This window comes from Ambystoma mexicanum, chromosome 3q (genome assembly GCF_040938575.1).
Source record: "Ambystoma mexicanum isolate Mex_15411 chromosome 3q, UKY_AmexF1_1, whole genome shotgun sequence".
Taxonomy (NCBI): domain Eukaryota; kingdom Metazoa; phylum Chordata; class Amphibia; order Caudata; family Ambystomatidae; genus Ambystoma; species Ambystoma mexicanum.
The window spans coordinates 1,227,700,281-1,227,721,691 of NC_090926.1; the positions used below are offsets into that span (position 1 = coordinate 1,227,700,281).

The following is a 21,411-nucleotide window of genomic DNA, read 5'->3' on the forward strand; positions in this document are numbered from 1 at the left end:
TCACATGGTTCAAAGTGCCCAAAAGGCTCGCAATAAGTTCAGTCCAGAAGGTTAAGGGATTATTGTTACCTTGTAGCAATCTTTAGAAAGGGAGGCCTGGCGGACACGGTACCTTAAAATGGTGAGAACGCTCCAGCGGGAGCAGTTGTTCCTGGCAGCGAGTGCAAGTTGATGCTTCGTCCGGAGGAAGAGAGGATCTCGTCGGGGAGGAAAGCAGGAGTCCGTTGCACTGCCAGGGAAGAAACCAGCCGGGGAGTTCTCACTTAAAAGGAGCGGTCCTTTTATTCGCGGTCCAGTGGTAAGTGGCTATCCGGTTGCCGGGGTGCTTGGCACGGGCAATTCGACCACAAGACGTCCTGGGTTTCGAAAAAGGAAGGTAAACTGGTTGTGCCCACCAGTCAGGGGAAGAAGACTCTCCAGCCGGGAGATCTCCTCTGTCGTTGGGAAGTGGTGAGTCAGTTCAGCAGGGCTCCACCGGTGGTGTCATCGTAGCAGGCCGGCTCAGCTTCTCCCTCGTCGGATTTTCAGGTCCTGTGGCGACTTCTGAAGTTCCAGTCCCAAAAGCCCTGCTTTTATGCAGCACACCCCCATTCACTCAGCCTAGCTGTCAATCAAACATGCTAAGTGGTGAGCCGGCTGGGCCAATCACACAAGAGAGCGACTTGAGTTGCCAAGGCAACTCAGTCCAGTGTGCCTAAACCCCCTCCCACATCCCCTGTGGTACCCAGACAGAGTGGCACCACTTTTGGAGGCTTCTGTGGAGAAGCCCGCCAAAAAGTGGAACAAAGGGCTCGACCTTTGGTTTGGAGTTACAGGGGCGAACACAAACGCCATTTTAAAACAGAGTTCTGGCAGAAAACACCAACCGGTGAATTAATATGAATTAATATTAAATAAATAAATAAACCGGCGGTATGTTAGAGGCTATGTTAAAAAGTATTAGCCTTGAACAATGGGAAAATTCCCATACAGATATATTTGCGGTTGAATATAAAAAGTAGTATCCACTGCCACCAGCCAAAACTCGACGAGGGGGGATGGGACAGGGCCCCCTCGAATAACAGACCCAGGGGCAATCGAATTGCCCCTACCAGTACGTCCACAATATGATGGTTTGTACTGGTTCTGTTAGTAATTTGGGACTAGCCAATGGTGACTTTACATGCCCTGGGAGACAGTCAGTCCCAGGGTATGGAGTCTATGGTGGGGGGTCACTATGACAGCCCGGTGTTACTGCACGGAGGGTGCGGTGTAATACACATAGAAAAAAACTTATGAGACCCTATGGAGTAAAAGACCCCGGGCCTCATTACGACCCGGGCGGTAAGGGGTTTACGCCAGCGTTAACAGCGCCGACCCTTACCGCCTGATTACGAGGTCCCTTAGCGCCATGGTGATTTTAACGCCTGCTTTTTGCAGGCGTTAAAATCCATGGCGCTAAGGGACCATGGAGTTAATTACGCCACCGTAATTTACGGTGGCGTAATTAACGCCTTCCCCACTCCCATTATGCCCTATGGGGTAAGAATGGGAATGGGGAAGGGTAAAATGGGGATTGGGGACTTACCGCCCCGCCAAGGTCGGAATGGGGCGGTAAGTCCGCCAACCACCATGGCGGAGTTGGCAACTTAGCGCCATGGACCATGGTGCTTATAGCGCCATGGTCCTCCGCCAAGGTCGTAATGAGGCCCCCCATAACCCATGAAACACATTAACATTCAAAGGAACACCACAAATCATGTCCAAGAGTGGGAGAAAAAGAGCCTCACTCTTGGCAGGAGAAAAAAACAAACTCCAGAAATCCAGCAAAGCTGCTGGGAGACTCACTAGGTTAGGAAATTCAGCCTAAACAGAGAATTCTCCCTAACACTCACTCACTGTGAGTCTTGCTCTCGGGATGCTCCACTAGTATGGCTTCACCACTAACCGTGCTTCTCTTCATCCACCCCTTCAGCTGTGATTTCTACAACTGCAGCTCTCCACTGCCCGGGATTATTTCTCTCTCACTTGGCATTGTGGAGCTCAGAGCTTGTCTGCTCTCTCCATGTCCTCTTCTTCCCCCTTACAACCGCCTCAATCAGATGTAGTCTCTCTACTTCGTTTTGCTGGCATTTCTCCCTATGCGGCGTGCGAAATTACACTTCTCTGCCACATCATAGGCTGTACATTACCCGCTCCTCCCATCCAACCTGCTCTGTTCGATTCTCCCCCGGATCGGGTAGTCTCTTGCTAGCACAGGTTAAGGTTGGCGAAGGTGCCAATTCAGGGCCATTATATCCACCCGGATAAAGTTGTTACTCCAATGTTAACGGGGCTTGACAGTGACCTCGAATTTCAGGCCGCTATCTTGCCTGCAACCCCTGGTGGTCTCATTCATGAACATTATTAACATTCTGCTTTGCATTTTCTTACTTGTAATGCAATTTTTTCCGAGAGATATTTGTCAGGTTTGTTAACAGTGACAAACCGAAAACTCCTCTTTAGGTCACTCTGTTTCTTTTAATATATTGTATCCTCCCAAGTAAACCTGGGGAAATATCTGTGTGGCAGGAAATGTAACAGTTGTAAAGTTTCTTTTGAGCAGTTAACAGGCCGATTCATGTAATTCCTCACAAAAGTGTCGCACGCGGCTGGCGCACAGCGTGCCCGTGCGAATGTCTGCGCCAGCCGCGTGCGATAAAATCAATTTCCGCGCACAGCGTATTCATGGATTCTCACCTCCAAAAGCAGACGTGGCGCAGAGTGTCGCAGCGACCCTGCAGCAGCGCCAGTTACGCCCCCAAGAACGCCCTCGCGCAAGGAAAAGCCATCAAGATCGCAAAACCATTGCAAAGGGCAGCGCCAACCCTGCACCAGTTTACCGGACTGGCAAACAGCAAACCCAAAGCGGGGAACGCGTATTACGGGTGTCGGGAACACGCGTGCGCGAGAAGTTTCACACGCGATCTGGCCTTGGGGAGCGTGTGCGTGTATTTCAGGGGTGCGCGAGAAGTATTACACGCGAATGGCCTGGGTGCGTGTATTTCAGGGGTGCGCGAGAAGTTCCACACGCAAATGGTCTGGGCGCGTGTATCTCAGGGGTGCGCGAGAAGTTCCACACGCGATTGGCCAAGGCGCGTGTATCTCAGGGGTGCGCGAGAAGTTCCACACGCGATTGGCCTGGGCGCATGTATTTCCGAGGTGCGCGAGAAGTTCCATACGCGATCTGGCCTGGGGGAGCGTGTGCGTGTATTCCAGAGGTGCGCGAGAAGTTCCACACGCGATTGGCCTGGGCGCGTGTATTTCAGAGGTGCGCGAGAAGCTCCACACGCGATTGGCCTGGGCGCGTGTATTTCAGAGGTGCGCGAGAAGTTCCACACGCGATTGGCCTGGGCGCGTGTATTTCCGAGGTGCGTGAGAAGTTCCACACGCGATTGGCCTGGGGGAGCGTGTGCGTGTATTTCAGAGGTGCGCGAGAAGTTCCACACGCGATCTGGCCTGGGGGAGCGTGTGCGTGTATTCCAGAGGTGCGCGAGAAGTTCCACACGCGATTGGCCTGGGCTCGTGTATTTCAGAGGTGCGCGAGAAGTTCCACACGCGATTGGCCTGGGCGCGTGTATTTCAGAGGTGCGCGAGAAGTTCCACACGCGATTGGCCTGGGGGAGCGTGTGCGTGTATTTCAGAGGTGCGCAAGAAGTTCCACACGCTATCTGGCCTGGGGGAGCGTGTGCGTGTATTCCAGAGGTGCGCGAGAAGTTCCACACGCGATTGGCCTGGGCGCGTGTATTTCAAAGGTGCGTGAGAAGTTCCACACGCGATTGGCCTGGGCGTGTGTATTTCAGAGGTGCGCGAGAAGTACCACACGCGATTGCCGTGGGCAGGTGTATTTCAGAGGTGCGCGAGAAGTTCCACACGTGATTTCAGCAGGGTACGTGTATTTCAGGGGTGCGCGAGAATTTTCACACGCGATTTCAGCAGGGCACGTGTATTTCAGGGGTGCGTGAGAATTTTCACACGCGATTTCAGCAGGGCGCGTGTATTTCCGAGGTGCGAGAGAAGTTCCACACGCGATTGGCCTGGGGGAGCGTGTGCGTGTATTTCAGAGGTGCGCAAGAAGTTCCACACGCGATTGGCCTGGGCGCGTGTATTTCAGAGGTGTGCGAGAAGTTCCACACGCGATTGGCCTGGGCGCGTGTATTTCAGAGGTGCGCGAGAAGTTCCACACGCAATTTCAGCAGGGTACGTGTATTTCAGGGGTGCGCGAGAATTTTCACATGCGATTTCAGCAGGGTACGTGTATTTCAGGGGCGCGCGAGTATTTTCACACGCGATTTCAGCAGGGTACGTGTATTTCAGGGGTGCGCGAGAATTTTGACACGCAATTTCAGCAGGGCACGTGTATTTCAGGGGTGCGCAACAATTTTCACACGCGATTTCAGCAGGGTACGTGTATTTCAGGGGTGCCGGGGAGTCCTACATGTGATTTGACAGTGTGGGTCCTCCCAGGTGTCCCCTGTACACCCTCCACAGCCCCTGCAGGCAGCCCACACCACAGGGGACTACCCTGCATCCCTGGTCATGTCCCGCAGGCAGCCCACCCAGCATGGGCATGCCCCCCAGCAAAGGCACATGTCTCCTTGCACTACTGATCACCAACTCATGTCCCCTTGCACCCTCACCCCCAGCATTGCGGGGCACCTGCCAGCAGGCCCCCACTCATGTCCCACTCATGTCCCCCTGCACCTCCACCCCCCAGCATTGCCCCACTCATGTCCCACTCATGTCCCCCTGCACCCCCACCCCCCAGCATTGCGGGGCACCTGCCAGCAGGCCCCCACTCATGTCCCACTCATGTCCCCCTGCACCCACACCCCCCAGCATTGCGGGGCACCTGCCAGCAGGCCCCCACTCATGTCCCACTCATGTCCCCCTGCACCCCCAACCCCCAGCATTGCGGGGCACCTGCCAGCAGGCCCCCACTCATGTCCCACTCATGTCCCCCTGCACCTCCACCCCCCAGCATTGCGGGGCACCTGCCAGCAGGCCCCCACTCATGTCCCACTCATGTCCCCCTGCACCCCCACCCCCCAGCATTGCGGGGCACCTGCCAGCAGGCCCCCACTCATGTCCCCCAGCCAACATGTCATCACAATCTAGATCCCTGGCCCTTATGGTCAGCCTCCAAATGCAAAACACCCACTCGAGTATTGCATCCACCCACTTAGAAATGACAATGACATGATAGAACCCCAATAGCAAGTTTTGAAATGAACACATGGCCCTCACATACACCCAGTGGGTGTCAGTGAATCTCAAAACCCATATCATGATATGCATGATACCAATGAGATGATACTACACATTGAAGTTTGATGAAAAAAATGTATTAAAAACAGCATAAATGGAATTAAAAATAAACAAATGACAATGGGAATCAAAAACCAAAAGCAGCATGTCCGTAAAATAATGAAAAACGACAAATCATAGTCCAAAGGAAAGGTGTCCAAAGTCACAGTTCAAGAAAGTAAATCCAAGGTAAAAACAAAACCGAAAACCATTGCTCCATGGGTAAATCCCAAAAAAAAATATAAAAATCCAACAGTCAACTATATACAGATAAACAAACCAGGGTCCATGATCCCAACTGAAGAAATGATACCTACATAAAAATACTACCTAATAAAATAAAACTATATACAAAAATGTGGCCCATTGTCCAAAAGGTCCAAAATAAACTACATAACTATTTACAAGGGCAGCGGGCTAGTCCGACGGCTCACTGGTTGTTGTCATGGGCCAGGGTATCATCGAGCTCCTGTTCAATGGCTGGGAGGCGGGCATGTTCCCTGGCCCCGAGGTCCCGGAGGGATAATGCAGTGTCCAGCTCCAACTCCCTGCGAAGACCCTCGAGGCACTCAGCCCGCCTCAGCGCCCTCCGCATGGAGTTCTCCGCCCTGACCATTGTGAGCCGTTCCTCCTCTGCCCGCTGCCGCTCCGCACCTACCTGCTGGCCCAACCGCTCCCACACGGAAGCCACTCCCATTCCAGGGTTCTCCTGCCCTCCGGCCGATGCCTGCACCCCTGATGTTGATGGCCCCGAGCCATGATGCCTCCCACGTCGAGCCTGCCGCTGCCTCCGACGCAACTGCCTGTGCCAGCACGACGGCATCCAGGCTGATGGAAACCACCGACGCCGTCGTGCACGTGCCCTGCCCGATGATGCCGTCACATCCTCCATCTGCTGGGGTCCAGTTGCTGGTGTGTCCACCCCTGCTGGACCTCCGACTCCCGACTGTGGCAGGGATGGGATCCCCACCGAGGTGGCTGCATTGGTCGGGGCAGGTCCACAGGGGGGCCTGGTGGCATTTGGGCCGGAAGACGGCATGGAGTACGACTGGCGCATAGCTTCAACAGAGGAGGAGAGGGTCACCAGAGTGCCCGACACATGTACTAGACCCCCGACCATGACCGCTCCCAACTGGGCCACGTTGGCACGGTGCTCTTCGTGATGACGTGCGTGCTCCCCCCGGGAAGCACGCACCACATCACGAATGACAGCCGTGCGCAACGCGACACCAATCAGGACCTTCTCCATACGGACAGGGGTCCCCTCGTCCGCAGGTGGAGGGGAGTCAGATGACATGGACATCCCCCCTACCTGCGGACGGGCCTCGGATGGGGCATCCCTGCTGGTGCATGGTGGTGCAGTCACAGTGTCAGGGACAGTGACATGCACAGGCACCTCCACGGCGACCTGTGCTGCCTCCTGCCTCTGGACTGCACCACTTGCACCAGCAGGGATGCCCCCACCAGGCCACATGTGCGGCTCAGTAGCGGCCTCCTCCTCCTCAGTTGGAACCACCAACCTGGATGGCTCCACACCGTCTTCCGCCGTTGCAAGCCCCTGTGGGGGCTCACCCACCACTTCCGCTGCAGCCGTGGGGGCATCCCCGCCGCTTAGCTCCACAGCGCCGTCTCCGCCCTCTTCTTCACTGTGCGCTGTGTAGAGGGAGACATAGAACACAAGCATCAGGGTACTGTACAATGGTCCCCTAGACAGAAAGCAATAGCAGATGAGTGGCACTGTCAAAGATCACTTCCATCATGTCCCTCCACAACACATGGGCCAGTGCAGGCAAAACACATGCAGTAACAGGCATGGCGCATGCTATGGACATAAGCAAACATCTCCAAGGGACTCTTGAAGCATACAATGTTGTTTTTGGACTCACATGCATCATGGGTCATGCCTATCACATGCACACACTTCAACGTACTTTCATCCATCTGGACTCGTACACCCCAGACACAGTGGATGCAAGGATAACTAGGCTGCATCAGTGAATCTGAACATTGTCACAGACATGTGTCATGCATCCATGGCATCCACAAGTCACAGACACGCAGGTCAGAAACACAGACATGGACACCATACATGTACATGGCATCAGCACCCATCCCTCACCCACACCCATGTCCAGGAACAGAGACTGGCATGCTCTCATGTGTCCATTCCGCATAGGGCTCCCCATGTTACATTTAAACATATACACCAACCGTGTGCTTCACACATTACTGGTCTCACATGCATGACCATGGTGTCCCTGCACACACACACCCGTACATGGCCTATGTCACACATACAGGCAAGTATCAGACAACCAGCACGCTGCAACATGCCCTGTCTCACACAGCAATGCTTGGCCACTTACCGCTCGACTCCAGACGCGTCTGCCTCTCAAGGATCTGGGCATGGAGCGCTGGGCGTACGCGTTCCAGGACCCTCAGCTGGATGGTACTCATGCTGCCCCGGGCCCCCTCCACGAGGCGCCGGGCCTTTATGAGGGTCCTGGACCTGAAGTCCTCCCAGCGCTTCTTGACTTGCTTGATGTTGCGGGTTGCCACCCCCTCCGCGTTGATGGCAACCACAAAGTCGTCCCAGATCCTGTCCCGTCCTTCCTTGTCGGCGCGTGGTGATCCGAAGAGGGCATCATAATGCCCCTGGACAAGCTCCACCAGTACACCAACTTCCTTCTGACTGAAGCTGGTGGCCCTCTGCCCCTCTGGCTGGGGGTCGCCAGTGGTCTTGGATGGTGTTTGCCCCGACATGGCGACCTCCGAGGCAGGCGTGGGTGGGCAACTGGGTCCTGGGGCTGGGCTGTGGAGCGATGGTATCCCAGTCGGGAGTGTTCTGTTCCAGCAGGGGTGGACACAGCAACTGGACCCCTGCAGATGGCTGATGTGCAGGCACCAAATGGCAGGGCACGGTGGCAGCAGGCAGGCAGGCAGCAGCAGATGGCTCGTGGGAGGCTGCTCGGGGCTCTTGGGGGCAGTAATTTGGCCTTTTGGGCAGGAGCATGGTCTTCCGTGTGCTTACGCGTGGCCAGCTTGATACGGAGTGATTTGGCACGTGAAAATTCTGCACGTCAGCGTGTGAATCGAGGAAAGGCCCTTAGCGCGTAAGCGCGTCAGCACGCATACGCGATTCCATTGGACCAAAGGCCCTTAGCGCGTATGCGTGTCTGTGACGTATCGCGCACGGGCGTTGCTTTTCGTGGGGTGCGGTGCGTGTGTTTTGCAGGCGTTGGGGTTCACACGATATTACTTCACAGCGGGTGGGTGTTGGCTACGCGTTCTTCTACACGCAAGGCAGACGGTGAGTGGTACCCTGCTCCCCCAGGCGCGATCGCGTGTAAAAACACCCGCGAGCCCCTGAAATACACGTACCCCGCTCCCCAGGACCGATCGTGTGTAAAAACACCCGCGAGCCCCTGAAATACACGTACCCCGCTCCCCCAGGCCCGATCGCGTGTAAAAACACCCGCGAGCCCCTGAAATACACGTACCCTGCTCCCCCAGGCCCGATCGCGTGTAAAAACACCCGCGAGCCCCTGAAATACACGTACCCCGCTCCCCCAGGCCCGATCGCATGTGAAAACACCCGCGAGCCCCTGATATACACGCACCCAGGCCAATCGCGTGTGAAACTTCTCGCGCACCTCTGAAATACACGCGCCCAGGCCAATCGCGTGTGGAACTTCTCGCGCACCTCTGAAATACATGCACCCAGGCCAATTGCGTGTGGAACTTCTCGCGCACCCCTGAAATACACGCGCCCAGGCCAATCGCGTGTGAGGAACTTCTCGCGCACATCTGAAATAGACACACACGCTCCCCCAGGCCCGATCGCGTGTGAAACTTCTCGCGCTCCTCTGAAATACACGCACACGCTCCCCCAGGCCCGATCGCGTGTGAAACTTCTCGCGCACCTCTGAAATACACGCACACGCTCCCCCAGGCCCGATCGCGTGTGAAACTTCTCGCGCACCTCTGAAATACACGCACACGCTCCCCCAGGCCCGAACGCATGTGAAACTTCTCGTGCACCTCTGAAATACACGCACACGCTCCCCCAGGCCCGATCGCGTGTGGAACTTCTCGCGTGTGTAGAACTTTGGCGCACATTTTTTCCTGCGCAGGGACGCTACCGCCTGCTTTCGTGTGGCGGACATGTATGGGCCTGTGCGCGTCTTTGGCCGTGCGCGCTTTTTCCCTATTCGATTCCATGAATACGTGTTGTAGGCGAGCGTGTGGGCGTTCTGCGCACTTGCCTCCTGTACTTCCCCCGTGACGCCCACATTTTCACGAGTTGTTCCCCATTCTGCGTGTGACGCCCCGTGTTACGCCTACTTTTGTTATGTGCGCCGCGCTATGTGCGAATTCGCTGTGGCCTTATCGCACGGCGTTCGATGACCTGTGCGCCAGCGTGCGCCAGCATGCGCCGCGCACTTTTTCAGCGCACATCCCACATTTTGCGCGTGCACGGACTTCCATGAATAGATGTGCGATGTTTTCTGTGCGATAATCGCACTTGCACTGCGATTTTCGCTATTTCTCTGCGAATCGCACGTTTTCGCACGCGTGCGCCGTTTTTTCGGCGCACATTAATTCCATGAATCGGCCTGTAAATCTTTTGGAAGAATCATCATAGAAAAAGTTACTTACCTGTAACACTGGTTCTCCTTCTTGGGTAACCCCTCCATGGGTGTATGCTGCTAACCATTGAGCACTTTACAACACATTTTTCTGTGTTTATCTTTATATTAAAAATAAATCCCCATCAGTGTAGTGTATGTTTAGCAATCTCACTGGAAAGCAAAGTCTTTCCTCTCACCTTTGGTGAAGCCATATGAGTGTATCAAAGGGCTTAGGCTCACCAGCCTTTTCAATATCTATCCAACTTTTCTTTTGATGTTTTCCTGCGTACAAGTCAATCATACCAGGTATTTGTGTGAGTAGGATGTATCTCCAGATGTCTGGCATCATGGTCCCAATTGCACACAGATTTTCTTAGAACCCCTAGCCCATTTATGAGACCAAATGAAATGGAATATCCTGTCTGAAACCTTTATCACAAATGGAGATAATTAGATAGGTAACGCTTGGAGAATATATGAGGCGTGGCAAAAGATTAATTAGAATACTTAAATCACGACCATGAGCACTATCACACATTAACTATTGAGCTTATTACTGCAGTTACTATTGTGGCTGACCAAGCTTTGTGTGATGTAATGGGGGGTGGCGATGCCGGTACACCACGAAATATGAAATGACAGTCATCGGGCTCGTATAGCACAATCACGCTTGAGCCAGCATAAAAAATGAAGTGCCATTGTTTCAATATTGTCTGTTATATAGAGGTTGTTTGACAGGTTTGAAAGAAAATATTTATTTGGTGTTCCAAATTATTTAACAAAAGAACAAAGTCACATGAACCTTAACACAGCCAACACATGTTTCGACCTCAAGGGTTTTTCTCAAGGCTGGTAACTACGAAACTTTTGACACAATGGTACAGCAAAGCTTTTGGGATAAAGCCAGTTTGTGTTAAAGTGAATTAAATTGGTCCGAGCCCGGCAGAGGGAGACTGAGTTAACATTATGTTCAAACGGATCTGAGCCCGGCTGTGGGAGATCCGGTGTGAATAGTGAATCACCAGAGAAAGTAGACCCATAAAAATCCTTTGAAGTTTGTATTAAAGGGCATCTGAGCTCGGGTGAGGGGGATCCGAGGTGAATAGTGAATCACCTGAGAAAGTGCGTACGTGTGAAAGTCTAAGAGAGAAATCACTTTTTGCTTGTTCGTCTCATCAGGCCCTCTGCAAGAAGAGACTTTGGAAGACAAAGAGACTTGGGCACAAAAAGGCTCTGATGCTAATGTTTGAACTGCACCCTCGTGCTAGAGTAGACAGAGACTGTGCTAAGCTCGAGTAAACCACCTTATCCCATGTTGAAAACGTGGGCAAGTGAGACCAACGGCCTGAGCATCCTGACGTATAATTTCTTGAACACTTCTTTCTTTTATATAACATTGTGTCTGACACGATTTGTATTTATAGGTAAGGACTGGCAATAGGTTAATTAGTATAGGCCATTTTATTTTGACAAGACAACACCAGGACTGCGTTATTATTTGATGGTTGTAGCTTGCTCCCATCTGTAGATTTAGGATTAGATAGGCATTGTTCAAACCCTTTTTGAAGTTCAATAAACACCCTTGAACTGTGGTCAGTCTTACTATTGATACCATGCCTTCCTTACACTTCACTCTTACATTAATTAATTTGTGATGTAGACCGACAGAACATTACGTCAGGAATAATGCACACATGCCACTCCTCAAAATGATACACTGGCTTATATGTTTGTGTACAAAGATACATTTTAATGTTCTTAGTAACCGTAAAATATTTTCGAGTAAAGCTGTGTGACATCACACATCATCACGTATGATGTCATCATGTCAATATAAACACAATTACAAAATGAAGCCCGCCACTTTTGCTGATCACTGCTTGGATGAACACGTCCACCAATATTATTGGACCGTTTTTTCAACCATTATTGCCTAATATCTTTAAATGCCCTTGGCATCCCCTTAGTCACTTTTCTTTTTTGGCTCTCTGCACAAGTTTCATTGGACACAAAATTATAAATCTCCATGAAAGAACACAAGGTATGACCACGCACAGGTCCCTAATTAAGCAGCAACTTGATTTGGTAAGGACACCCCTCTTCTGATTTTTTCCAATGCAAACACTACTCCAGTTGTCATATTAATAAAATTGTGACACAACATCATTATTTATGCCATTGGCGTTTATTCATAGATTTCTCTTGAGAGCGCAAGGAACAAAATGTGAATCCTAAGCTTGTCGTTCAGATGTATGAAAAGAGATATGCGTACAACTCCTACTCAAGCAGGTAACTTTGTCTTGAACACTTTATTATATTTCCTCCACTAATCCTGAACATCTTCCATGATCAGCATGTTATTATATATATTTGTATTATTTTTCCGTTTATTTAATAGATCTTTGTATATCATTAGGCACCGGCCCTCATTCATTTTCATGCTTCCTCAAGATTATTGTATGGTACAAGCTTACGTTCAGAACAGGCTAAGTGCTGCTGCCCCCTCCCGTTACCCACAATTGTGATGAAGTATACCACCATTCTGGGTAAAATAATTTACTGGGAATTTGGATTTTTACTTCTGCTCATCACTTGAGAACAGTCTAAATATTGGTGCTAGCGTTTTTTTGTGTTTTTCTCCCTGCCCGCCCCTTTTTTTACCTTGCTTTTCCCTGGTGATATTTCTATTTGATTCTTGTGATTGCATTTTTCCCAAATAGCTTAGTATTGTGGTGCCATATGGCCTTAATGATGATGCTTCATAATGATTGTACCCTGAGATGCTTACATAATTTATTGTTACTCAACACACCATTTCTGTCTCTTTTCGATTTACTACGTTGTGTGAACTATTTTTTAATTATCAACCTTAGGAAAGTCCCTTGAGGTTGAAACTTGTGTCGGCTGTGTTAATGTTCATGTGACATCACTTAATTTTTTAGGCTGACCCAAGCGCTACTGTGCTATACTAGCATGATCATTTTTCAGACTTTCTAGTCTACCAAACCATGCTAAGGTATAGGAGTGGCATCTCGTCAAATCTTCAAACAATTCTTTCAATGAGGGAGTGGTGAGAGGGGAGAGTTTGCATTGTAAAGTGAGTGATATGTGTAATATGGTCCGGGACTCGATCATGTCAAGGGGTACCGGGACACTTCCAGACCAACCGAGGCTAAAGCCAGAGCAGCTCTGTCACAGAGGCAAAGAGGGAGAATTGGGGAGGCTTGCGTGCCCTGAAACCCCCTCACGTGACTTAAATGATCATGTGGGTACCACTCTCCATCACACAATGCCTCCCAGTACTTTTTCTGGCCAGATTTCTCTCTTCTATTTTTTAGAACAGCAGCTCCCAGAATGCACGTGGGTTAAACCAAGAAAACCAAGACCAGAACCAGGAGAATGGAATTGAGAACAAAAATGGAATGGACTTGGATTTGTCTTGCGGTAGCAAGAGAGAGAAATAGAAACCCTCCCCAAATCTGAATTGGAAGCAAACCTCACAAGCATATGAAGAAAATCACAAGAAAAACGAGCAGCCTGACCACCTGGCTGCAATCCTGAAAATGTAGATATAAAAGGGGCACGGCTAATAAGGGTTTTTAAAACTGTGTAGCTGTGTAACCCAACTCCTGTGGAAAATATGGCCACAGATTGGCCCTTAGAGTCAGGTGAGCACTGCAACAAATGTAAGGGAATGAGAGGATAGAACCAGGAAGAGAAAAGTATAAAAGGACAGTGGATTACAGACTGACTATGGGTTGACGGGGTAAAGTAAGGATTTGAGCTGGTGGACTAGGAGACCAGGCGGGAAACAGACAATGAAGTGGAGTGCTGAAGAAGAGCTGGCGGAATTGATGTACAGTACAGGTGAGGTATTTGTTGTGAGAGAGAGGGGTACCAGTTGTATGTAGCATAGTGTGAGGAGAACAGTGTGAAAGAAGAGTGAAATTAGAGAGGGGCGATGTGCAGGGGAGTTAGAGAGAGTATGAAAGAGGGTGCTGAAAGATTGCAAGGCAGTCGTGGAAGTAGTGGTGAGGGTGGAGTCAAGCAGAAAGGGAGCTGTAGTTGTAAGAGATAGGCGGAAGGAGTGTAGTAAGTGTGGGGCATAAAGGCATAGATAGAGTATTTGGTGCAGAGAGGAGAGGAGTGTGTATAGAGGTGGAAATGGAAGCGGAGAAGGGTGTGCATAGATGTGAGAAGTGTGTCTAGAAGTGTGAGGAGGGGGGTGTGTAGCGAGGTGAAGAGAGTGCGGACATCCGAGGGACAGAAGGGGGAGAGCAATACGGAGGATGTGAAAGAAGGCAGAGAAGGGTGCATGTGAGAGAGTAGAGGATGAAGCTGCAGGAATAGGAGGGCGAGGGAGCATTTGTGTGAGAGTACCAGCACGTGTGTCTGTTAGGGACACTAGAAAGTCATAATTTCCTATTGAAACCTGAGGGTGTAAGGTCAGGGTACCCCTAGCAGAACCTCGGAAAGAGCCCAGCAGGTAAGTCCGTTTTGCCTTCAGGCCATCACCTATAGCCAGATTCAGACATTAGGTATTACCAATCGCTAGCTCGCGTTAAGGAAGCCAGGTTAAGGGTGAAGGGAGCCCACTGGAGGTTGAGAGATGGAATCCCATTTTAGTACCCACACAAGGACCAGAATAAAAGCTGTGATTCTGACCTTCTTAAAAATATAAACCCTTCCACTATCCTTAAATTTAATGTAATGTAATGTCAATGATATGATAAGATGTGTCATTTATAACGCGCCTGTACACAAGTATTTATAAAGTGCAAAACTATAGCCCGAAGTGATCTAGGCGCTAGAAAGAGATGGTGAGAAAGAACCACTAACAAATAGAAAAGCGTCTGGGAGTTATTGAAGTCATCAGTGACATGTGCTGCCAGCACAGGATAATTCAGGCCCCAATGCAGAGGTTGCTAGATAATGGAGACACAGTGCAGAAGCCACTCCTAGACTCTAACTCGCGCAGAACACTATTGGACACGATCAGAGAGCAGTGTCCAATCTTCCAGGCACTGACCGATCTGGCAGACCCACCAAATTGAACATCCCCATGTGAAAATGCCTATGATATCCATAGCGCCTATGGTTTAGACTGAAGTCTAAGGGTAGACCTTCCTGTAAACAGATATGCATATTTCACCCCAACCCAGGGCAATCCAAATATAGCACTATAACAACTTATTACAGTGGTCAACCCATGTAATGGGGTCACCTCTCAGCCTGTGGTGGGAGGCCTATCAGGGTTTTAAACAGAGCCAGTGCTGACCCAAAGGGGGGTGTGGAAGTTGGGAGGGACTCAGTCACTGACCCCTCTACACGGCTATCTCTGAAATTAGTACCACCTTTTCTTGGCCTTTACTTGTATTGCACAATACTGGCCAGTGTCATTCTGGTTGTCACGTAGGTACACATTCCCTAGAAGATCTGGCGGTGGAAGAGAGCGAAAAACCTAACTCTCAGAGGGACGGGAAGAAACTGTGAACCTACTGAGCATTTCTTCCATAAAAAGGCAATTCAAGCACTCTATGCGACACAGGCATGCAGTTTTTCTTTAATAGAGCCACTAAGCAGACAGACATTCCTTTCATCTACCAGGGGGCTGCGGAACAGCACACATGTTCAGCATGCAACCAAAATGTTCTCCACCATGCGAACTGGAACACTGCTTGTGTTGAGAGCACATTGCCATTCCTAAATGCCGGCGAACTCGCGTATGAAATTGAGGTGGGGCTTAAAGGCCATTGTGGGGCCTTTGTTCATCAATAACGTAATTTGGCGGTGTGGAGTCACTTTGTGTTGACGGAAGTGCGTTAGAAAACCTACTAAAATAGTATAGCATATGCAGAACTAATCATTCTCAAAGATGAACTCTTTGGCAATGCAAGGAAACCAAAATTGCTTCCAATTCATAGAGCTCTTAATTTCCAAATAGGTTTAGAGCACAATGTCAGGAAAGCAAGCAGCAGGTCTTTTTGTTGGGTTTATTGAATTAAACGCAGCATTCGACTCTGTTAGTCGCCGTCTCTTACTGGAAAAGCTATTAAGAGACAATTGCCCTTCCACTCTATATGATATCATCTTCTCATTACACCATGAAACATCAGTCAGTATTAGAATCACTGTGGATGGGCTATTAACAGAAAACATTCCCACCTATCGAGGATTAAAGCAATGGTGTTCACTGGCCTCTGCTGTTTTCAACTACTATATTCATGATGTCAAAGAATCCTTGTCAAAAATCATTTCAGATTCGCCCAAGACAAACAATGTCCAAATACAAGCGCTCATGTACGCTGACGATTTGGTCCTCATCTCAAGAACTCAAGTTGGCCTACAACGCTTACTTGATGCATTTTTAGAGTATGTAAAGCTAAATGAACTATCAATTAACTCTTCTAAAACACAAATTGTACAATACTCACACAGATATCTAGGGCCTCTTTCGTTTGTTTGGACTATTGGCTCTATTCCAATCCAGGTAGTACCAAAGTATTGCTACCTGGGAATGATTTTCGAGGATAAGTGGAAAGGGCAAGGACAGCTGGAACGGGTAGAGACCAAGTTAATATCAGCCATATCTCAAGCACGTATCATCATACACAAATTTGGCAAATTTCCGATCTTGCCGGTGTGGCACTTCTGGACCAAACAAATCGTTCCAATATTGTTATACGGTTTAGAGACAATGCAAACTGAGTCCCCATTTAAATTTAATCAATGGGAAGCCAAATTCTGGCAATCTGTGCTCCATTTGCCTCAGTGTACACCAATTGCATGGCTGAGATATGAGCTTAGGTTGCTTTCTCTCCATGCCGATTACAGCTGGCGCCTGTGCGCCTTATTCAGGAAATACCTGCTGTCAACAAAGGAGGATGTACTGTTAAAAAAACTATCACACCATTTGTTCACTGCCAAATATACCTTTGTAACCAATTGGTTAGACAAAGTCTACTATATCTTAGCCAAAGCTGACATATTGATTGATCTGTTGTTGACCAATCCTGATAAGGCAAAATTCAAGATAAATCAAATGGATTGGATCAACACCTGTGAGCAGTGTCTAACCTTTTGTGACGGTGACACACTACGTTTTCCCCCGAAAAGGGCAGGCATCTTACCACCATATTTGATACGTTGTCCTTCACCAAAATATTGTATTGGCATACTACGACTATGTTTCAATTTGTGGATCACAAACGACATAAAAGCAAGACAACGTCTTGTAAGTATAGACCAAAAATCTTGTCGTTTTTGTAAAGTTGATATTATTCCCAAAACTGTCACTCATTTGATCACCAAATGTATCATGCTTAGGTCTAAACAAGAAATGTTCTTCACAAGACATTGTGAATACTTGGGGAACTTATCACAAATTGAATGTTGGGCGGTATTACTGGGATGTAACATGGAAATACAAATTGCAGCTATCAACTTTTTGCACAGCCTAAATTTGGGGGAAGAGGAAAAAAGATCAGAGTGACATTGTATGCTAATAATTTTTCTGATTGCTTAATTGATTTGTTCTGCTTAAGATATGTAAACAAGCGTGACGTTTTTGGCTTTTCTGTTTCATTAACTAACTTCTGCTAAATCTGTTATATTAGTTTGATGACAACGAATGAGATGACTAGAAAAGAAGATGTGTTATAATTATTTTTTAACATAAGTTTCATGAATGTTTTTGTATCATGATCTGTTTTAAATGAATTTTTGAAAGGTTGATTAAATTCAGCCAAATCAAATAAAAAAAATAGGTTTTTTTATTCCTCCTTAAGGCGGAAAGCATTCTCAAAGACAAAGCCATGGCCTCATTAAAAGAACAATATGTGAGTGTCAACAAAAACAACATGGCATCTGAAGGATGGAACACTTTCATGGAGAAGGTGAGTTGCTTTAGAGATATTCTTTGAGAACAGGAAAATGAAAAGGTTATTGTTGAACAGTGAACTAAGCTCACACTTTATGCTTAATATGCTTCAGTCATATTTATGATTCATGATTTGTTTAGTCAGAGCTTTAAAATGTCTTTAACGGAAAATCATAGAAGGAAAAGACTCAAAATTGCAATTGTACAATAGGAGCAGGAATTTAATTTCGGAAGCAATTACCTTGACAAAAAGTTATCTGCTTAGTGAAGAAAACTAGTGCTCAAACTCTCATGCTGTCATGATATTTCACCTCACAATTGACTGTGTAATCAAGAAAGCAAATAGCATTCCTTTGCACAGGAGAATCTAGTCAAGAAAGGAATACATTTGTTTCCAGTCTCATTTGCTGAAAATAATGATCTCATGTTTTTATTTAGCATGTGATGCCAGATTCACCTAGCTTATAAGTACTAAGTTGCTATGATTACACAACACAACATAATAATACTCAGTTTGTTCACGTCATAAGGGTGAAAAGCGTTTGTACAGTGGGGATTCAAGCGTGTGACTACATGCTGCGTACCGCATACAACTTCCAAGACCTATCTTATTTTTTTCATTTTTTAGTAATATTTCCTCCAAAAAACCATTTCCTACATTGTAAGTCAGTTAAAAGGGGAAAAAAGGCAAAACAAATGAACAGATAAACAAGTGTGTAACTGTGCTGCTGTTGGTCAGAATGTGGTGAAGTGTCATTTGGGAGACAGAAGACGTCATTGGGTTCTAAATTCATAGTGAACTTGTAGCATCCAGATTTGATGCTGACTTTGGATGGATAGCTAGGTTGAGAAGTGATAAGCAAGCAGTACAACCTGAAGATTTAAGAGGGTGATTGTAACTTTCCATGTGGATGTTTGAGGATAATGTTAAACGGATGTTCTACTTGAATGGTCCGATGATACCTTTTTTGTTGGCTCAGACACCTCTGTGGACTATACACCTTATAACGAGAGGAATGAGACCAAATATTTACCTGCTCTTATGGAATTTCATTGTTGTAAAACACATTTTTTCTTTTGATGTTTTTCCCCTAATATTTAATGCTCAAGGCGACCTATGTCTTTCTGCATGCTTCAATTGAAATGACCGCCGTATTGGAGAAGTTGATTATATCGTTTTGTAACTGATTTAACTGTTTGGTAACGGGGCTCTGCGCTTTCCTAACATCAAATTGTAATTGGAGTCGATAAATTCAATATTCATACTTGATTACTTCCGAGTAATCACGTATGCTGCAACAGTAGTCCGGTGGTTGTAACACTATAAAGCAACCAGTGTCAAATATTTATAAAATCCAATTCTATGTGCTGCGGTTCAAAAAAGAAACTTTTATAATTATTGCAACAGAAAATAACAAAATGTTTATTAAGGCAGTATTTTTAAAAGTTGTTCAATATCCCTACACGTACAATTTTTAACAATATTACTTAGCTTCTGCAAGCACGAAATCAATACAGGCATACAGTCATAATCACAGCTGTTTAGACTTTGTGCCCTATTAATCATCCAGAGTCTTTTTTATTAGCATAATCTAAAGAGACAAAATAGTAAATGGTTTTAAGAGACAATAACAGGAGATAGAAAAAGATATGTTTTTTAAAGAATACTACAATTCATTCAAAATGGCGCAATATCGATTTACCTATTGACACTTGTCCATGCCCAGTTCCATTCCTGAACACACAATACTTGTATCATGTACCTATGTTGTCTACTTAGGATTCCAAACCCACACCACTGTCCAGCACCTGCCAAAACTATCGGGATACCTTCCAACCGTAATATGACGAACGGTTGGGCGCCACATCTAGAAGTAGCACACCTGGTTCATCACCAGCCAGCTCGGATGCTGAAAGTGATGGCGTCGGCCAATTAGTTAATGTTAGTAACCAGAACAGTGGCATTGCCAAAAAAGTTTTTTAGACCAAATAAGACGGTATCGCAAGGGCAATCGTACACTTACCAAACAAGTACATTTTCAAACCCCCATACATACAGATATTATAGCAACAGGACCCATTCAAGGGGTAAGCAAGAGGATAGAACACTTAACAAATCAATCAGGAAACAGGACCTTGATAACGACCAGATCAGAAACCAACCGGACAATGCAACGTTAAGGGGTGACGTCAATTTGGTCCTCAACCTATCAAGGACTCTCAATAAAACAGAAGTAAGTATCCTTAATAGAGGTTTGTCTTTTGCACCAACAAAGGAGTGTGACTATATTAATATCCAGATTGATACGTACAAATCCATTAGAAAACCTTTACACAATTCAGTCAGAACGCAGAATTAAGCACACTTACAATCAGGGATGTGCAGAATACTGCAGTGGCGATAACCAATAATGTATACGATTTTGGATGATTTACAGATTGAAAGCACGGTCATGATTGATACCAATCTCAATCCTAAATACAAATGTATGCAACCTGCACAACAAAGTTGTCTAATTGACATATTTTACCAAGCTGTAATGAATGATTTACATAAACATATAGGCAGAAAACCGAAAAGGGCAAATACATTTGGTTACAGTTTGAATCATGTGGAAAAGGTAGCGATCAAGAATCTTCGCAGCTGATGATTTGATCATAAAAGAGGCTGATAAAGTGGTGCTTAATAAGAGCAACTATATTCAAATAGCAGAAAGGCATTTGCAGCAACCCTGCTGTTACAGCAACATTAATCAAGAATTTGTGAGGAAAACCATCTCTGATTTCAAACAACTTATAGGGAAGTGGCATTGATTACAATTTCTTACAGATGATGGGGTTTATCATGTGTGAGAAACCTCGTTTTCCAACCATATACTTTCTCCCATAAGACGTACAAGGACCTATGAGAGAAATCAGAAGGTGTCTAACCCGCTAGTTCCCGGGTATCTCTTTCAGGTAGCCAGAGCATGGCCATCGCCTTTGGATCCAGCCCCTGGGGGTGGACCAGTGCGGGAGGATCCCCTGGGTGAGAGGTCTTCGGGGAGTGGAACACCGGATGGCGAGAGGCAGTGTCCCCTTCCTAGTAGCACCTATACCCAATCCTACCCAATAGGATATTTTGAAACTCTACCCCCAAATCCCCCTTTTCCAACATGAACATTTTCACACGAACAGCCCGCTATGGGAGAAAACAGACTCACACCCGAATTTTGTACCTGACATGTCCTAATACTATGGTCAGGCAAGGTCAGGCAATTACTGGTAAACAATCACATCTGACTTCCATTAAACTTTCCTACATGATAGAATGCGGCGCACGAGAGCACACAATGTGCACGGCAAAGCACACAAAGGAACAATACTTTTCTGATGGCAGCTGAGCGAGGGAAGAAAGACGACAAACCAAAAAGGGTACGCAAGGAGGGAGATACCCTTGACCCTTTCGGACAGAAAACGTTACTTTCCAGAACCCTTCAAATTAGAAAGCATAAGGTCTGGAAACCAAACTGAAGAAGCCTGTATTGTGTGTCAGAGATACCCGGGGCCCTCCTGCACTCTTGACTGAGGATCAGT

At 47.5% G+C, this 21,411-nt stretch overlaps 1 protein-coding gene and 1 long non-coding RNA gene across 6 annotated transcripts in view; one reads left to right on the forward strand and one right to left on the reverse strand.

Moving 5' to 3' along the window:
• LOC138447793 (tetraspanin-1-like) overlaps nucleotides 1-21,411 on the forward strand; it is an 861,729-nt gene that overhangs the window by 577,437 nt on the left and 262,881 nt on the right. For both annotated transcript variants that reach the window (XM_069604145.1, XM_069604146.1), the window contains one exon: nucleotides 17,744-17,851. In XM_069604145.1, coding sequence (XP_069460246.1) covers nucleotides 17,744-17,851 — 108 coding nt within the window. The remainder of the gene's footprint in view (nucleotides 1-17,743; nucleotides 17,852-21,411) is intronic.
• Nucleotides 1-21,411, reverse strand: part of LOC138447794 (uncharacterized) — a 223,888-nt gene that overhangs the window by 119,358 nt on the left and 83,119 nt on the right. The gene's annotated exons all lie outside the window — the stretch shown is intronic.